This window comes from Phocoena sinus, chromosome 18 (assembly GCF_008692025.1).
Source record: "Phocoena sinus isolate mPhoSin1 chromosome 18, mPhoSin1.pri, whole genome shotgun sequence".
NCBI lineage: Eukaryota > Metazoa > Chordata > Mammalia > Artiodactyla > Phocoenidae > Phocoena > Phocoena sinus.
Window position 1 is genome coordinate 16,767,478 of NC_045780.1, and position 14,563 is coordinate 16,782,040.

At 43.0% G+C, this 14,563-nt stretch overlaps 1 protein-coding gene across 1 annotated transcript in view; it reads left to right on the plus strand.

Moving 5' to 3' along the window:
* The window catches only part of LOC116742926 (guanylate cyclase soluble subunit beta-2-like), a 39,200-nt gene that overhangs the window by 6,979 nt on the left and 17,658 nt on the right, over window positions 1–14,563 (plus strand). Inside the window, 9 exon segments of the mRNA XM_032610884.1 lie at window positions 3,466–3,574; window positions 3,794–3,863; window positions 7,362–7,461; window positions 8,269–8,465; window positions 9,455–9,500; window positions 9,503–9,562; window positions 10,761–10,864; window positions 12,663–12,801; window positions 12,804–12,875. Of these exon segments, the coding sequence (XP_032466775.1) occupies window positions 3,466–3,574; window positions 3,794–3,863; window positions 7,362–7,461; window positions 8,269–8,465; window positions 9,455–9,500; window positions 9,503–9,562; window positions 10,761–10,864; window positions 12,663–12,801; window positions 12,804–12,875 (897 nt within the window).

The following is a 14,563-nucleotide window of genomic DNA, read 5'->3' on the forward strand; positions in this document are numbered from 1 at the left end:
CGCATAATGAGAAAGCTGCTTCCCATCATTTACCACGTGTTTACTTACAGGTTTCATCCTTGAGTGTTTAGAAAATCGTTTCAGAATTGCTGACCCATACTGCTGTGAGAAGGAAGCCTACTCGCTACAGTCAAATATTTGTTTAAATTTTGTTTTTTCTTTAGCCTAAAGAGAAAGTCTAAATACTATGTTCAAATTTTACTGGGTTATTTTTTTCTTGGGCAATTAGGTTATTCAGAACTGTTCTGTTGAAATACTGTTTTGTTAATTATGTTTCTGTTTGTATTCCATATTAGAGTTTTCCCTATCCTTATTGCTCTTATTTTCTTTAATTTAAGCATATGAATCATTAACATGATTCTGCAAACCAGAACTCTGCAAAAAGTTACACTCAGATAAGTTCCCCACCACCTGCATACACACACTCTCCATAACCATTCTAACATTTCTACCCATTCCCAGTGCCCTGTAGATTAACAGTCTCAATAGTCTCTTGTGTTTATTTTTGTACAAATAAGTAGATAGATGGATATTTCTTTATTTCCCCTTATTTGCTACACAAAAGATAGAATACTAAGCATGCTATAGACTTTCCTTTGCACTATCAAAAAATATGCTAAGGCATCTACGATTTGTGTTTCATTCTGTCTTGCATTTTCTTGGCATTTCCTATATATTTCTGACCCCCTGTGACTTAGAAAGCTCGTGGAATCCTAAGTTCACTGAGGGGAAACTGTGTAACTACACTCTTCAGGTGTTGGTTTTGAAAAGTGACCTTTGTCCTTTGCTGGACAAGCATTCTCAACTACAAATCCCACAGGAAGCCCCAAACCCAGCACGGAAGGAAAAGACCACACCCAAACCCAAGATGCTTGTTTAAGGAAGAGTCGGCCACTCCGCCAGATGTCCTTCCTATGAACAGAGCTGGGTGCCCAGAGACAAAATAACCAGTGTCTGGAACAAGAAACTTCATGGATTTTTATATGTTTATAGACCTAAAGGTCAAGCAGACAGTCTTTCTACACAAGGCTGCCACTGCCACTTTAATACAACTTTGCTGGTCTTGCAGACAGCCCAGTCCACCTGAGAGAGGTCCCTGGGATGGGGAGGCCTCTGGGATTGTACTTTCCCAGCAGGTTACAGGATGCACCTGCTCAGAGCTCCAGCCTAGGGGATGTGCAGCACAGCTGTTTTTTTTGTTTGTTTTTTTCTTCTTCCTCAGCTTGAACAAGCTAGATTTAGCAGGAAAGGAGGGGTGGAAGGAGGAAAGAGGAAGGAACAATTCCACACATGTCCATGTACTTTTCAGGAGTTCTCCTCCCAGGGGCTGCTCATCAGCACTGGAAAAGACAGGAGTGGAATTTATTATTCCAGTTCCCTTGGGAGTTAGCAGGTGGCTCTTGATTGCTGTTATAGACAAACCTGCCTGCATCCAGCTAGGGATGGACCCACGAGCAGAGAACCCGGCAGAGGCAATTAACATAAGCCACATGCCACACCCACCCTACCGTCCAAGCTTCGTTTGGATCCTGAAGACCTGGCTAATACATTTTGGGAACGTATACATAATTCATCTCCGATGAGACCTGACCAACTCAGTGGGGACGCTCTGCTCAGCTTGCAGAACGATGATCTGTCCAACAGTCTGGCTATGAACAACGAGCTGTAGGAAAGCTGCTGCTCAGGCCATCCTAGGAAGCAAGGAGAGGCTGGAAAGTGCCCAGACCTCCTCGGATCCTTTGCCGCTCCCGTAGGAATTGGTCCTGGAGAGCGTAGGAATTGGAGAGCTGAAAGCCACTTGTGAATTCTAGGCCCAGCCGGAGCCTCATAGAACCTGCAAGGGTCCAGCCACGGATTCTGGTGACTGTGAATCTGGCAGGTCTCCCATCAGCCTGGGTATTCCAGACTTTCTCCCAGCCCTCAGTACCTATTGTGATTCACCACACCACCTATCGTGATTCACCACACCAGCCTAAATAAGACAGTGTTCTCTCACAGAGAATGGATGTGCTGTCTCCTGTATCAATAATGAAAACCTATAAGCAGCCCCTACCTTGGGGGGAGACCCCTTTTCTCTCTAACTGCTGCTCCAGAGGCTGTGGGATATGGCACAAAAAGCACCACATTTAGAGTTAGAGCCTCTGCCACCCTGGGTAATTTAGGTCAATTCACATAGGTGACTGTCAGCCTCCACGGTCTCTCCTGTGAAAAAGGGGACATGTTAATAAGGTGATCTCTTTTACAAGATTTCGGCAAGCACTGAGTAAAATAACATCGATTAATGACTGTTTCAGGAACTATAAAAAGAATTCTTTAAAAACACTCCATGCCCCTCCATAAAGCAAATGATGGCACGCAATCTAGTCCAGCAGAGCAGATGGGGCAATAGCCCCGCTCACACCGAAAACCTACCCCCAGGGATTTCTCATGCACCCACTTTGTGTCCAGCTCAGAAAACATGTAGTGTGAGGTCACTGCCCTTCAGAAATACCATACAGTTAGGTAGAAAAGAAAAATGCAGCACTTAGGAAGGGAGAAGTCAGTGTGATGTAGGATAGTCAGAGAAATTTCTGTGGAGGATGTAATGTAAAAACTGCCCTGAAAAGAAGACTAGAGACATGGTTGGACCTAGAGATTGTCATACAGAGTGAAGTAAGTCAGAAAGAAAAAAAGAAATATCATATATTAACGCATATATGTGGAATCTAGAAAAATGGTACAGATGAATCGGTTCGTAAGACAGAAATAGAGACACTGACGTAAAGAACAAGCGTATGGACACCAAGGGGGGAAAGCGGTGGGGGGGTGGTGGTGGGATGAATCGGGAGATTGGGATTGACATGTATACACTGGTATGTTTAAAATAGATAAGTAATAAGAACCTGCTGTATATAAAAAAAGAGTAAATAGCATATAAAGATCCTAAAAATAAATATTTGCATAATTGGTCTTATAAAAAAAACAGAAGTCTAGGATGCTGAGGAGATGAGAGAGAAAGGGGAAACCACTGCAAATATTTGGTATCCTCTTCTGGCTCAATTGATATAGTATGAATTTGTTGGTATTGTTTTTCAGTTGCAATATTAATTATTTCTCAGAGATAACTTTTTAGTTCACTTAATGGCCATTGTGTTCAAAGATGTCTAAAGATGGCAGGAGACATTGTCACAGGAAACTGACAGCTTTGAACCCCCTTCTGGATTCTAGAGAAATTTCTGCCATGGGAGCCATGGAAAAGACCAGGGTAGGATTGGGGGGGACTCACCAATTTAACGAGCACCTACTAGATGCCAGTCTGCACGGGGCTTCTCGTGGTGGCCCCGTGACCTCAATGGTATTATTGGCATTTACTGATGAGGAAAGTGAAGCCTTAGAGAGAATTCAGAAACGTATCACAGAGCTTGGATTGCAACCCTTTGGAAGCGAATGAATACCTGGCCGGTGCTTTTATTTTGGATCCCACAGGTGTCTCCATGGAAGCCATTCTGAAACTCTTTGGGAAATACGTCTTTAAATCCTGCAAGATGTCTGGCGATGACAGGATGTTACGGACACTGGGAGGAAATCTCACGGAGTTTATTTTATTATTTTGTTTGTTTGTTTGTTTTTGCGGTTCGCGGGCCTCTCACTGCTGTGGCCTCTCCCGCCGCGGAGCACAGGCTCCAGACGCGCAGGCTCAGCAGCCATGGCTCACGGGCCCAGCCGCTCCGCGGCACGTGGGATCCTCCCAGACCGGGGCAGGAACCCGCGCCCCCTGCATCAGCAGGCGCATCCCCTACCACTGCGCCACCAGGGAAGCCCCTCTCACGGAGTTTATTGAAAACCTAGATGCCCTCCAGAGTTACCTGGCGCTCCCTTATCAGGTAAGCCTATCTAGGTCTGATCTTGCTGGCCCTGAGAAGAAGCAGGTGACTCTAGCAGCTCTGGGCCATCTCACCGCCTCCCCCAAGAGGGTGCAGTTGCCAGGGGCCTGTGGCATGCTCGGTACGCGGCGTCGGTGGGCTGAGTTCTCTGGGGGAAGGAATGGAAAATGAAAACCTGTTGCCCATTTTTATAAACTGGCCGGCAAGAATCAAAGCAGGGCAAGCTGGAGAGGTCGCCTTTGTGATGGGGGAGGGCCTATTCTGATGGCGGCTGGTGGGGGGGTTGACATTAAATCCAGAAGATTGATCACAATGGGAACAAAGGCTGGGAGCCAGTCAGGTTTCAGTGGATTTGCAAAATCTCTCCTCAGGTTTCCTGGCCTGGAAGGAGCTGATAAATAACTTGTGCAGCCAGATTCATTTATTCATATATTAGAAGGAAAGACTTGACAGGGCCAAGAGCTGGAATCGGAAACCATCCAACTCTGATTAACCCACGAAGTGACTGCCTGAGGTGCTAAACTAATTTCCCTACTGGGATATGTCCTTCTGGAGTTCAGTCCTTGGTTTTCTTGTTTGTAGAGATCATTGGAAATTTAAATGGCCAGACTCCCTTTTCTTTTTTAAAAAAGAAAATGCTTCATTGAAAAGGCAAAGTGGCACTTGCACATATCATAATAATAGTTTATTATTTTATATAAAATAGTTAATATTTGTTTCTAGGGCCCTTCAGAGTTTGCTAAGCTGTTTCTTCACCGTTTCTATATTGAATGCTCATAACTACCCTTGACGGGTAGTCATGAGGAGAAAGTGGGATCATGAATGTGAAAGTGCCTCATGAACCACAATGTATCCTCATAGGTGTTAAATGGGAAAACAGTTATTTCCTCCAATTTTCAAGGAAGGAATAAGAGGCTTGGTGACTTAATTGACTTCAAGTAGGATGAGTAGTCGGATCCGTCCTGTTATCATGTGAACTACTCAGGAAGAGGGAGTGAAGAGAGCCCTGGCTGTGGGGTCACATGAGCCTATGATGCTGTCTGACCAGCTCTGCAGCTTCCTAGCTGTGTGATCTTGGGCAAGTTACTTGCCCTCTCTGGTCTTCAATTTTTTTTCACTTATTTGTTTAATAAATATGTATTGAGTTCCTACTATGTGCCAAGTACTTTTTAGGCATTGGACACACAGAGAGACAAAAAGGAATGAATAGGAAAAAAAATTTACTCCATAGTGATGTGTGGATTACAGGAGATTACATGTAGAAATCTCTAGCATTGTAATCAGTCCAGATAAGGCATTCCATGTTTAATAACTTCCTTCCTTTATGTTTTCTTCCTCTCTTTTCTGTATGGCCAGTCTTAAAATTACAATAATTCATATGGCAACTTCCTTTTAAATTTCTCTGCTAAAGCACTATAATTACTATGGAAAGAAATACAATTAAGGCCCTTAAGTCATCTTCCATAGTATTATAAATATCATATCTTTCATTTGAAAATTGGGCTAATATTTTAAGTCACAGTTCTGGAGAAGATATTAATATTTTTTTATTCATTAAATAAAAATATTGTGGAATCTCTTTTATGTTCCAGATATTGTTCTCACAATATTATTGTCATTCTTAGGAATAAGATGAAAGGAACCAAGGTTCTGAAGTCCCAAGTCCATTGTTTTTATGCCTACTCCTGCTACCCCTCCTCTGATAGTCATTCCTTCATATGCTAAAACCAGTGTTAGAGAAGCAATAGGCTAGAATTTCTCTGGGGTCAGTAAGGACATTTTGCACATAATGAGATAAATAAAATATATAAATATACTACACACACACACAAGCTGAAATAAAATACGTGCAATGATATCTGATTGTTGTATAGTACTTTCTACTGGACAAAAGTTTATAGATTATCTCTTTAGGCAAAAATACAGTAAGATAAACCTGACTTTTTCTTTATGTCTGTCTCTAGTAATTTGGCAGTACCTTAAGGCTTATATTTCTGGTTTTAACTGTGCCTTTAATCTTGTTATTTTTTAGCGAACCTTCATTTGAGGGCCAATTATGAGACAGATATTGGGCTAACTCATGTATAAACATTGAATTATCCTCTTACCGCTAAGATTAGGTACTCTTATTCTTCCCATTATACAGATGAAAAAACTGAGGTCCAGAAAGGTCAAGTAACTGTCCCAAATTGCCCAGGTTGTGGTGGCTGAGCCAGGACCCACCCCCAAGTGCGTCCGTCTCCAAAGACCATGCTCTGGTCGACTTCTCATTATGTTCTCATTGCCCTAGTTCTCCACTTTTATAAAACCCTATTTCAATTTTTAAAAATAAAAGTATAATCTTATTATTTAGAGAGTTGGAGACATTGACCAGAAGGATTAAAAGCACAAACTTTGAGAAGTATGTCTAGGAAGTGGCCTAGGCTAGGGTGAGGAGTGAGGGTGGAAATGGTAGCAAAAGCTTGTGGATTTTAATTTCAGCCCTTTTGTACTCTGTTATTATTATTTTTTTGCTATGTAGGGTTTGGATATAATTTTTTGAAATAACTTAATTTTCTGTTTCATCATATGCTTTTTATATGTGCTGCCTCAAATCTTTAGATTCAGTCAAAATGTAAACACACAAATACATACCTTCTCTTTGTATATGCTTTTGGAAAGATAAATACTTGGCAAAAAAACCCTTCATTTTAACTAGCATCCCCTCCCCGCCTCCTCCCTACTCCCCCTCCAGCCCCCACTACCACCACCACTTTGGAAGAGAACAAAAATCTCAGAAGGAACACACTTCCTTAATCTCTTCTCTCACTCAGACCAAAAGCTGTGAGCCAGGGTGCTGAGCTGCTTACTAATCAAATGGGAGAGAACATTGTTTCTCTCAGGGATTCCCCCAGGCAAAGTCTTTATCCTTATGTCCTGACATAATCTACCATGAGATGGTACACACTTGATGTCAACATTTATTCCTGGAGAAAGATGATCTCTTCTGATGTATCCTTGATTTTCCAGACATGCAACTTTGCACCACAGATGGCATTATCCTTCCAGAACAAGAGGTGAACTTTTCTCCACTTGCCAATTCCTCTGAGACCCTGATCTTTCAGAGTAAAGATGCTCATGGTCCCTTGGTCACAGGCCAAGAATGGCAGCCATCCACTCCTTGGAGTGTAGGTAGAAGCAGCATGGCATGGCAGAAAGGTTCATTTGGGTGTCAAGATGTTCTACCATGAATTTGGCCTTAACTTCCCTGAGGTTCAGTTTCCTCCTCTTTACAATGGAGCTAGTGCTTGCCATATAGAGTTGGTTATGTGATTAGGTATAATATAAAATTCCTGACTTTTAGGGGCTGAAACCATGGTAGATTTTATTTTTATGTGATTGGAGGGGGTTTGGGGATGCAGTTCTGCATGATGTAATGAGTAAGTTTCACAAAGCCTCAGAAGCATAATTTAGAGAAATTGTAGCCACTGGGAAAAATATGCTGTGTCTTTTAATTAGGAGATGAATGCACCATCGTTTTGTGTGGAGAGAGGAGCAGACTGGAAGATGCTTCTCCATTACTACTCTGATAGAAGTGATCTGTGCCACATCGTACCAGGTATGTGGGTGGCTTAACCAGACCCAGAGTGTCCCTTGACAGATGAATGGATAAAGAAGATGTGGCCCATATATACAATGGAATATTACTCAGCCATAAAAAGAAATGAAACTGAGTTATCTGTAGTGAGGTGGATGGACCTAGAATCTGTCATACAGAGTGAAGTAAGTCAGAAAGAGATGGTAACATATATGGAATCCAAAAAAAAAAAAAAAGGTCCTGAAGAACCTAGGGGCAGGACACGAATAATAAAGACACAGACGTAGAAAATGGACTTGAGGACAAGGGGAGGGGGAAGGGTAAGCTGGGATGAAGTGAGAGAGTGGCATGGACATATATACACTACCAAATGTAAAACAGATAGCTAGTGGGAAGCAGCCACATAGCACAGGGAGACCAGCTCGGTGCTTTGTGACCACTTAGAGGGTTGAGGTAGGCAGGGTGGGAAGGAGACACAAGAGGGAGGGGATATGGGGATATATGTATATGTATAGCTGGTTCACTTTGTTATACAGCAGAAACTAACACAGCATTGTAAAGCAATTATACTCCAATAAAGATGTTAAAAAAAAAAAAAAGAAATCAGAGTAGGAGGGATATATTTAGTATCCAGTGTGTAAATCTCTGCTTTTAAGTTACTGTTTTTTAATTTATTAATCTGTCATATGCTGCCTGCCTTGATGCAGGGCCTGGGCTTGGTGAACTCTGGAATATTTATCAAAAGTTGTATAACCTGATTATTTTATGATTTTTGCAGACACAACTGCCTTCTGCCATCCCTCACCAATAGGTATCCTTCTGCTGCAGGTACCATTGAGGCTGTGGCCAAAGACTTCTTTGACATTGACGTGACCATGGATATCCTTGACGTGAATCAAGAGGAGGAGAGGACAGGGAAGAAGGAGCACGTTGTGTTTCTGATCGTGCAGAAGTCGCACAGACAGATGAGAAGGGCAAAGCCAAAGGGATCACAAGACACTCAGGACAGCCAGAGAGACCAAGAGGTACCAGTGTGCTGTGTCTTCAGAAAGCACAGTTCCTCCTGGTGGAGTGACTAGTCTTGGAACAATCTATGCAAAGAACTGGACCTTCTAATTGTGGACTTAGGGCAGGGTTTCTCAGTCTCAGCGCTGTTGACATTTTGGACCAGATAATCTTTGTTATGAGGCGCGGTCCTGTGCGTGTTTAGCAGCATCCCTAGCCCACTCACTAGATGCTAGCAGCACCCAGCTCTCCCCCTCCATCCCAGGTTGTGGCAATCAAAAATGTCTCCAGACTTTGCCAAGTATCCCCAGGGTAAGGGGTAGGAGACAAAGTCACTATTGGTTGAGAACCAATAGTGGCTCTATTGGTTCTCTGGGATGGACCTTAGCCTGAAACATTTTTACCTGTAAAAAAAAAAATGGCAATGTAAAGTCCTTGGAATTTGGAATCTGGTGGCTTATTCTGCAGTTCTCATGGTGTAAATTGACTTTTCAAGTCCTGAGTGCCCACTTGTGCAGCTGGGGCCAGTTGGGGATCTGGAGTCAACTCATGAGCCTGTGGTTGGCTGCCTCGATTGCAGCTTGCGGTGTGACTGTTATCTGTTTAGGTACCACACCTATTAGGTGCACAGCTCTCTGTGTCCATAGAGCTCATACGAATATCCAGAGAAGTCTGTGATTCCTGGAGCACACAAGGTTTATATCTTAGAGTATTCAAAGCTCACCTCAGAGTCTTTTCACTGCAGAATCTTCAACCACAGGAAGAGAAGTTTCTGTGTGATTTTCCTGTCAGCCTCACCTTGAGATTTTGTAAAAAGTTCTTGCTGCCTTTGGTGGAGAAACAGCATGAGGATTAATTGGATAACAATTTGGGGGCTTATGAAGTTTTGCTAAAGTTCATCTTGTGTGGCCTCACTGTTCCTCTGGCCCCATCACAGAGGAACAGTGTATCCTCGTGCATCTCCTGTCACATGACCAGACTTGTATGCTTCTCTCCCTGCCATTTGCAGGCCCTGGAGGCAGCTTTCCTTAGGATGAAAGAGAAATATTTGAATGTCTCTGTCCCGTGAAAAAGTCCAGCTGGGAAGTTGTGAGAAGCACAGTCATGTTTGGAAAAGGTAAGTGGGCTCTTCTCCCAACCTTGGCTCTCAGAGCAGAATGATTGCTTTGTGCACACAAATGGGCAGAGTCCTCTATAATCAGGATGTCACTGATTTCTTCAGGGCTTGGACTTGGCAGGCACGGTTTTTAACTTTAAAACATCAAACTCTAACTTGTCTTCCTTTGCCCCTTTTATTTGTGTTGGGGGTCACTTGGAGGCGCAGTTTCTCCTTGTAATCAGGGGAAGCCGCTGGAGAGGGGATTGGAATCAACCCTTTTTGGTGACTGTGCTGAAGCGAAGGAGGGTGAGTGCTGACATATTATCAAGAACACTGAATTTTCCACAGCTCCTCAGGCCTTCGGGACTGGGATGTATTTCTGGCCCGGAAGTCTGTAGATAAGAATGATGGTGTCCAAGAGTGCGAAGGACCCTGGATCGAGAACCAGGATAGTAGATTTCTGGCTCTGTTCCTGGGGAACCTAAGTCCTCCATCTTCCACCCACAAAATGAAGGCATTAGGTTCTCAGAAGTGCCCCTGTTGGCGCCGAGCTGGTCTCATGATCAGCACCGAAGATCCGAGTCGGAACAGGGGCTCCGGCCCACTGGGAGAAGGGAGTTGGAGACTCCTGGTCATGCCCCGTGGGTTGTGATGACATGCGTCTGGGAGAAGGTCTGCAGGGCTCAAAGGACTGAATTTTGAGTCCCTCAAGCCATGGCAAGCGAGTCAAACATGCAATTGACGTGCTTTGTCTAGGAGATTTTCATATCAAAAAGGCTCCATTTCGAATCTCTACCCCCTGCCAAATAGGGCTGTTGGTTAAATTTTCATGTGCCACCCAAAACTGTCAGTCTCCAAAGCTCCATGGCAAATGTCCCTGACACCGGCCGGGCGTGTGCGCTGTGCTGCGCGGGCTCATTGTCTGGCTGTCAGCTTTTCAATGCCGGCCCTGTTTTCATGGCGAGACACACTCAATTGGCCCGGGAACTCTTCAGCGGCGGGCAGAAACTTGGCAGGGGGCAGGAGGGCTTCTCAACCTGGTAGCAAGTTTTCTGTTTGTTTTAATTTGGAAGCAGAATTGCCGTGGCCATCTGGAAACGCTGAGGGAGCTTGTGCTGAGCAGTGGGGACTGCGCTTTGCCCGGGAAACATTTAAGATACTCTCTTGGGTTGGTGGCCTGAGTGGCCTGTGAACGGGATTCTGTTTCTCCATCCAGGGCATCTCAGGGACACCTTTGAACCAATTTATCCCGAGTGGCTCTGGATTGAAGAGAAGACATTCTGCGATGCTTTTCCCTTCCATGTGGTATTTGACGAATCAGTAAGAGGCCCTTTCCCTCTTGAACTGGGGATAGGCTGGGGAGAGGAGTAAGTCACATAGTCTTTTTAAAAAATTAATTAATTAATTTATGGCTGGTTGGGTCTTCGTTGCTGTGTGTGGGCTTCTCATCGCGGTGGCTTCTCTTGTTGTGGAGCACGGGCTCTAGGCGCACGGGCTTCAGTAACTGTGGCTCCAAGGCTCTAGAGCGCAGGCTCAGTAGTTGTGGCGCACGCGTTTAGTTGCTCCGTGGCATGTGGGATCTTCCCGGACCAGGGCACGAATCTGTGTCTCCTGCATTGGCAGGCGAATTCTTAACCACTGCGCCCCCAGTCATATAGTCTTTTACGGCTGGGGGCGGGGGCCTTTCAAGTCCCTGAGGAGTACCTAGGGTTTGGGAAGCTAGGATTTAGCTTGGCAGGACCACTGCCTTCCTTTTCATTGTAGCATCCTCCGGAAACCAGAACGCAGCATCTTCTTGATAGGCACGGAAGGGAGCAGTGCCAAGGGGTTTGAACTAGTGAGTGCAAGAGCAAGTTTGCCATTAAAGAAAAAGGAAATGACACTGAAATCACTAGAGACAAAAGAACACAGTAGCAATGGCAGGGTGGGATTCTAAATGTGACCACTCCCCCCTCCTTGTGGCTACCATGGATGGCTCAATTCCACCAAGCTTCTCTTTCTGCATCTTGAAAGTGGAGGAGAGGCCTGTGCCCACTCACGCCATTGTTCTGTGGGAGGTGTGACAGATGGTGACCATTTAAGTGTGGTCATTATCAATTTCCTTGGATAAAATTGATGGATAAAATTGATTAAGTTGAATTGATTATGGACTCATTCAAAGGGCAGTTAGGCAAAATAAATTGGTCCAAAAATTATCAGTTAAAATGCCTTCAGCCATTTTGATTTCCTCTGATATTTACGTGAATGCACAGACAAGTCAAATCTTCACCTACCAGTGGATGCTGGATACAGATTCTCTAATGTTTACTCACTTGAGGGTCATCTCTGATTGCAGAGAATTTATGATCTAACTAAGGAACTCAAACACCCCTATATGAAACAACCAGGGAATTATAAAGCTATGTACTGTGGCTTTTCCCCAATGCCATGAGGATATTATTATTACTACTATTAACATTTAAAATTCTGATCTACTTAAACACTCCCTTTCTTTTTAAGTTTTGGGCATAGAAACCAAAAATTTAATGACACTATTCCATAAGACTAGGTTGATTTCTGCAACCTGACAGAGTGAAGTTAATTTAAATATTTCTGGATAACCTGGGCTGGCATTGGACTTTTTATGTAAAGGATGCTCATTTTGTTTTTTCCTTCTGTGTGTTCCCTGGAGGTGGCAGCGAAAGTTGTCTCCCCACCTGCATGATGAGTTTCTTCACCCAGACCTGGGCATCAGATCCAACTACAGTTTTTTCTGGTTTCTTTATTAGTTAATTCCAAAGAAAGAAAGAGACAGAGACAGACACAAAGACAGAAAGACAGAGAGGACTGAAGCAAGGGAAGAAATATTATCCCCATTGAGAGCTTTAACCTCTGTTTCTTGTTAGTCAGAGAAATGCTGTGCTTTCAGGCACTCTCATGCAATTATTCTTTGCTCTTTCAGAGCTTAGCTGCAGATTTGCTTTTTAAAATAATATTTATTGCTTCCATGGTATTTATTCCATCACTGGCCCTTTCCCCCTAGCAAGTCACAAATCATGGACGGATGCTATTTCTAGGGGAAAGTTTACGTGCAGGTTGCTGTCTCTTCCGTGGTCTCATGTGTGTCCTCTGTGGATAGCTGTGGGTCAAACAAGCTGGAGTGAACATTCAGAAGTACGTCCCGGGACTCCAAACCCAGAAGATTCGATTAGATGAGTACTTCTCCATCGTCCATCCCCAGGTTACCTTCAACATTTTCAGCATCTGCAAATTTATCAACAATTTGTCCTGAAGGCGCAAAGGGAGATGATGCCTGCAGCACGGAGAAGTCAGCCTGCACTCAAACTCCGAGGTAGTAACTCCTTCCTCCTCGCTGCTTTCTGCTCTGGGAGACTGGACAAAAAAGGGAAGAAGCAGTTTTCTAATTGCCTGAAAAAAGCTGGATAAAAATTGGGGGACTACATTGAGAGCAGTATATTTTTTTTTTCCCATTTGGCTTAATCTATAGTTAACAACATATTTTATTTCTTCAACCATGTCTAGTTTAGACATGAACTCTGATTATATTTATATATAATTATAAAATTCTGGTCTGTTACCAAAAGTTTTAGAATGCACGCGCTATTATTTGTACTCTTGAAATGGCCTGTCCTTTATACAGCAACGTGATCATCTGACCTACGTTAATAGGGCACATGTTTTGATTTTGGCTTTGTTTCAGTTGTGGTGAATTTTACGTAACATAAAGTTTACCATTTTAACCATTTTTGAGTGTACAGTTCAGCAGTGATAAGTACCTTCCCAGTGTTGTATAATCATCACCACCATCTATCTCCAGAACTTTATCATTTTGCAAAATTGAAACTCCATTAAATACCAGCTCCTTGTTTTCCCCTCCCCCTGCCCCTGGCAACTACCACTCTACTTTCTGTCTCTATGAATTTGACTGATTTATGTACCTCATATAAGTGGAATCCTACAGTATTTGTCCTTTTGTGACTGTCTTTTTTTCACTTAGCATGATGCCTTCAAGGTTCATCCTTGTTGTAGCATACGTCAGAATTTTCTTCCTTTTCAAGGCTGAATTATTATTATATTCTTCCTGCATGTATAGACTACATTTCACTTATCGATTCATCTGTCAGTGGATAGTTGCATTGCTTCCACTTTCTGAATAATGAATAATGCTGCTATGAACATGGGTGTATAAATGTTTTGAGCCCCTGCTTTCAATTCCTTTTAGTGTATATCCAAAAGTGGAATTGCTGGTTCATTTGGTAATTCTACTTTTAATTTAGTGAGGAACTTCCATGCTGTTTTCCATAGCTGCTGCACCATTTTATATTCCCATTAGTAGTTCACAAAAGTTCCAGTTTCTCCACATCCTCACGGACACTTGTTATCCTCTGTTATTGTTTTTTGGTGGGGTTTTTTTTCGGTTATTTTGATAACAGGTCTTCTAATGGGTATGAAGTGGTATCTCACTGTGGTTTTAAGTTGCATTTCCCTAATGATATGATGTGAGCATTTTTCATGTGCTTATTGGCCATTTGTATATCTTCTTTAGAGAAATGTCTATTCAAGTTATTTGCCCATTTTAAAATCAGGTTGTTTGGTTTTTTATTGTTGTGTTATAGGAGTTCTTCAGATATTCTGGATATTAACACCTTATGATTTGCAGATATTTTCTCCCACCCCGTGGGTTGCCTTTTCATTCTGTTGATTGTGTCGTTTGACGCACAGAAGCATTTAATTTTGATGTTGTCCAATTTACCTATTTTTCCTTTTTGTTGCCTGTGGTTTTGGTGTCACATCCCAGAAATCACTGCCAAATCCAACGTCATGAAGCTTTTCTCCTACGTTTTCTTCTAAGAGCTTTACAGTTTTGGCTCTTACATTTGGTCTTTAATCCATTTTGAGTTAATTTTTTATATGATATAGGGGGCACATATTTTGAGCTTTCTATTGGACTGACAATAGTCAGGTATTCTAGGCACAAACACAGGCAGAGCCACGGAGACATTGGAGAGGAAGATGAAA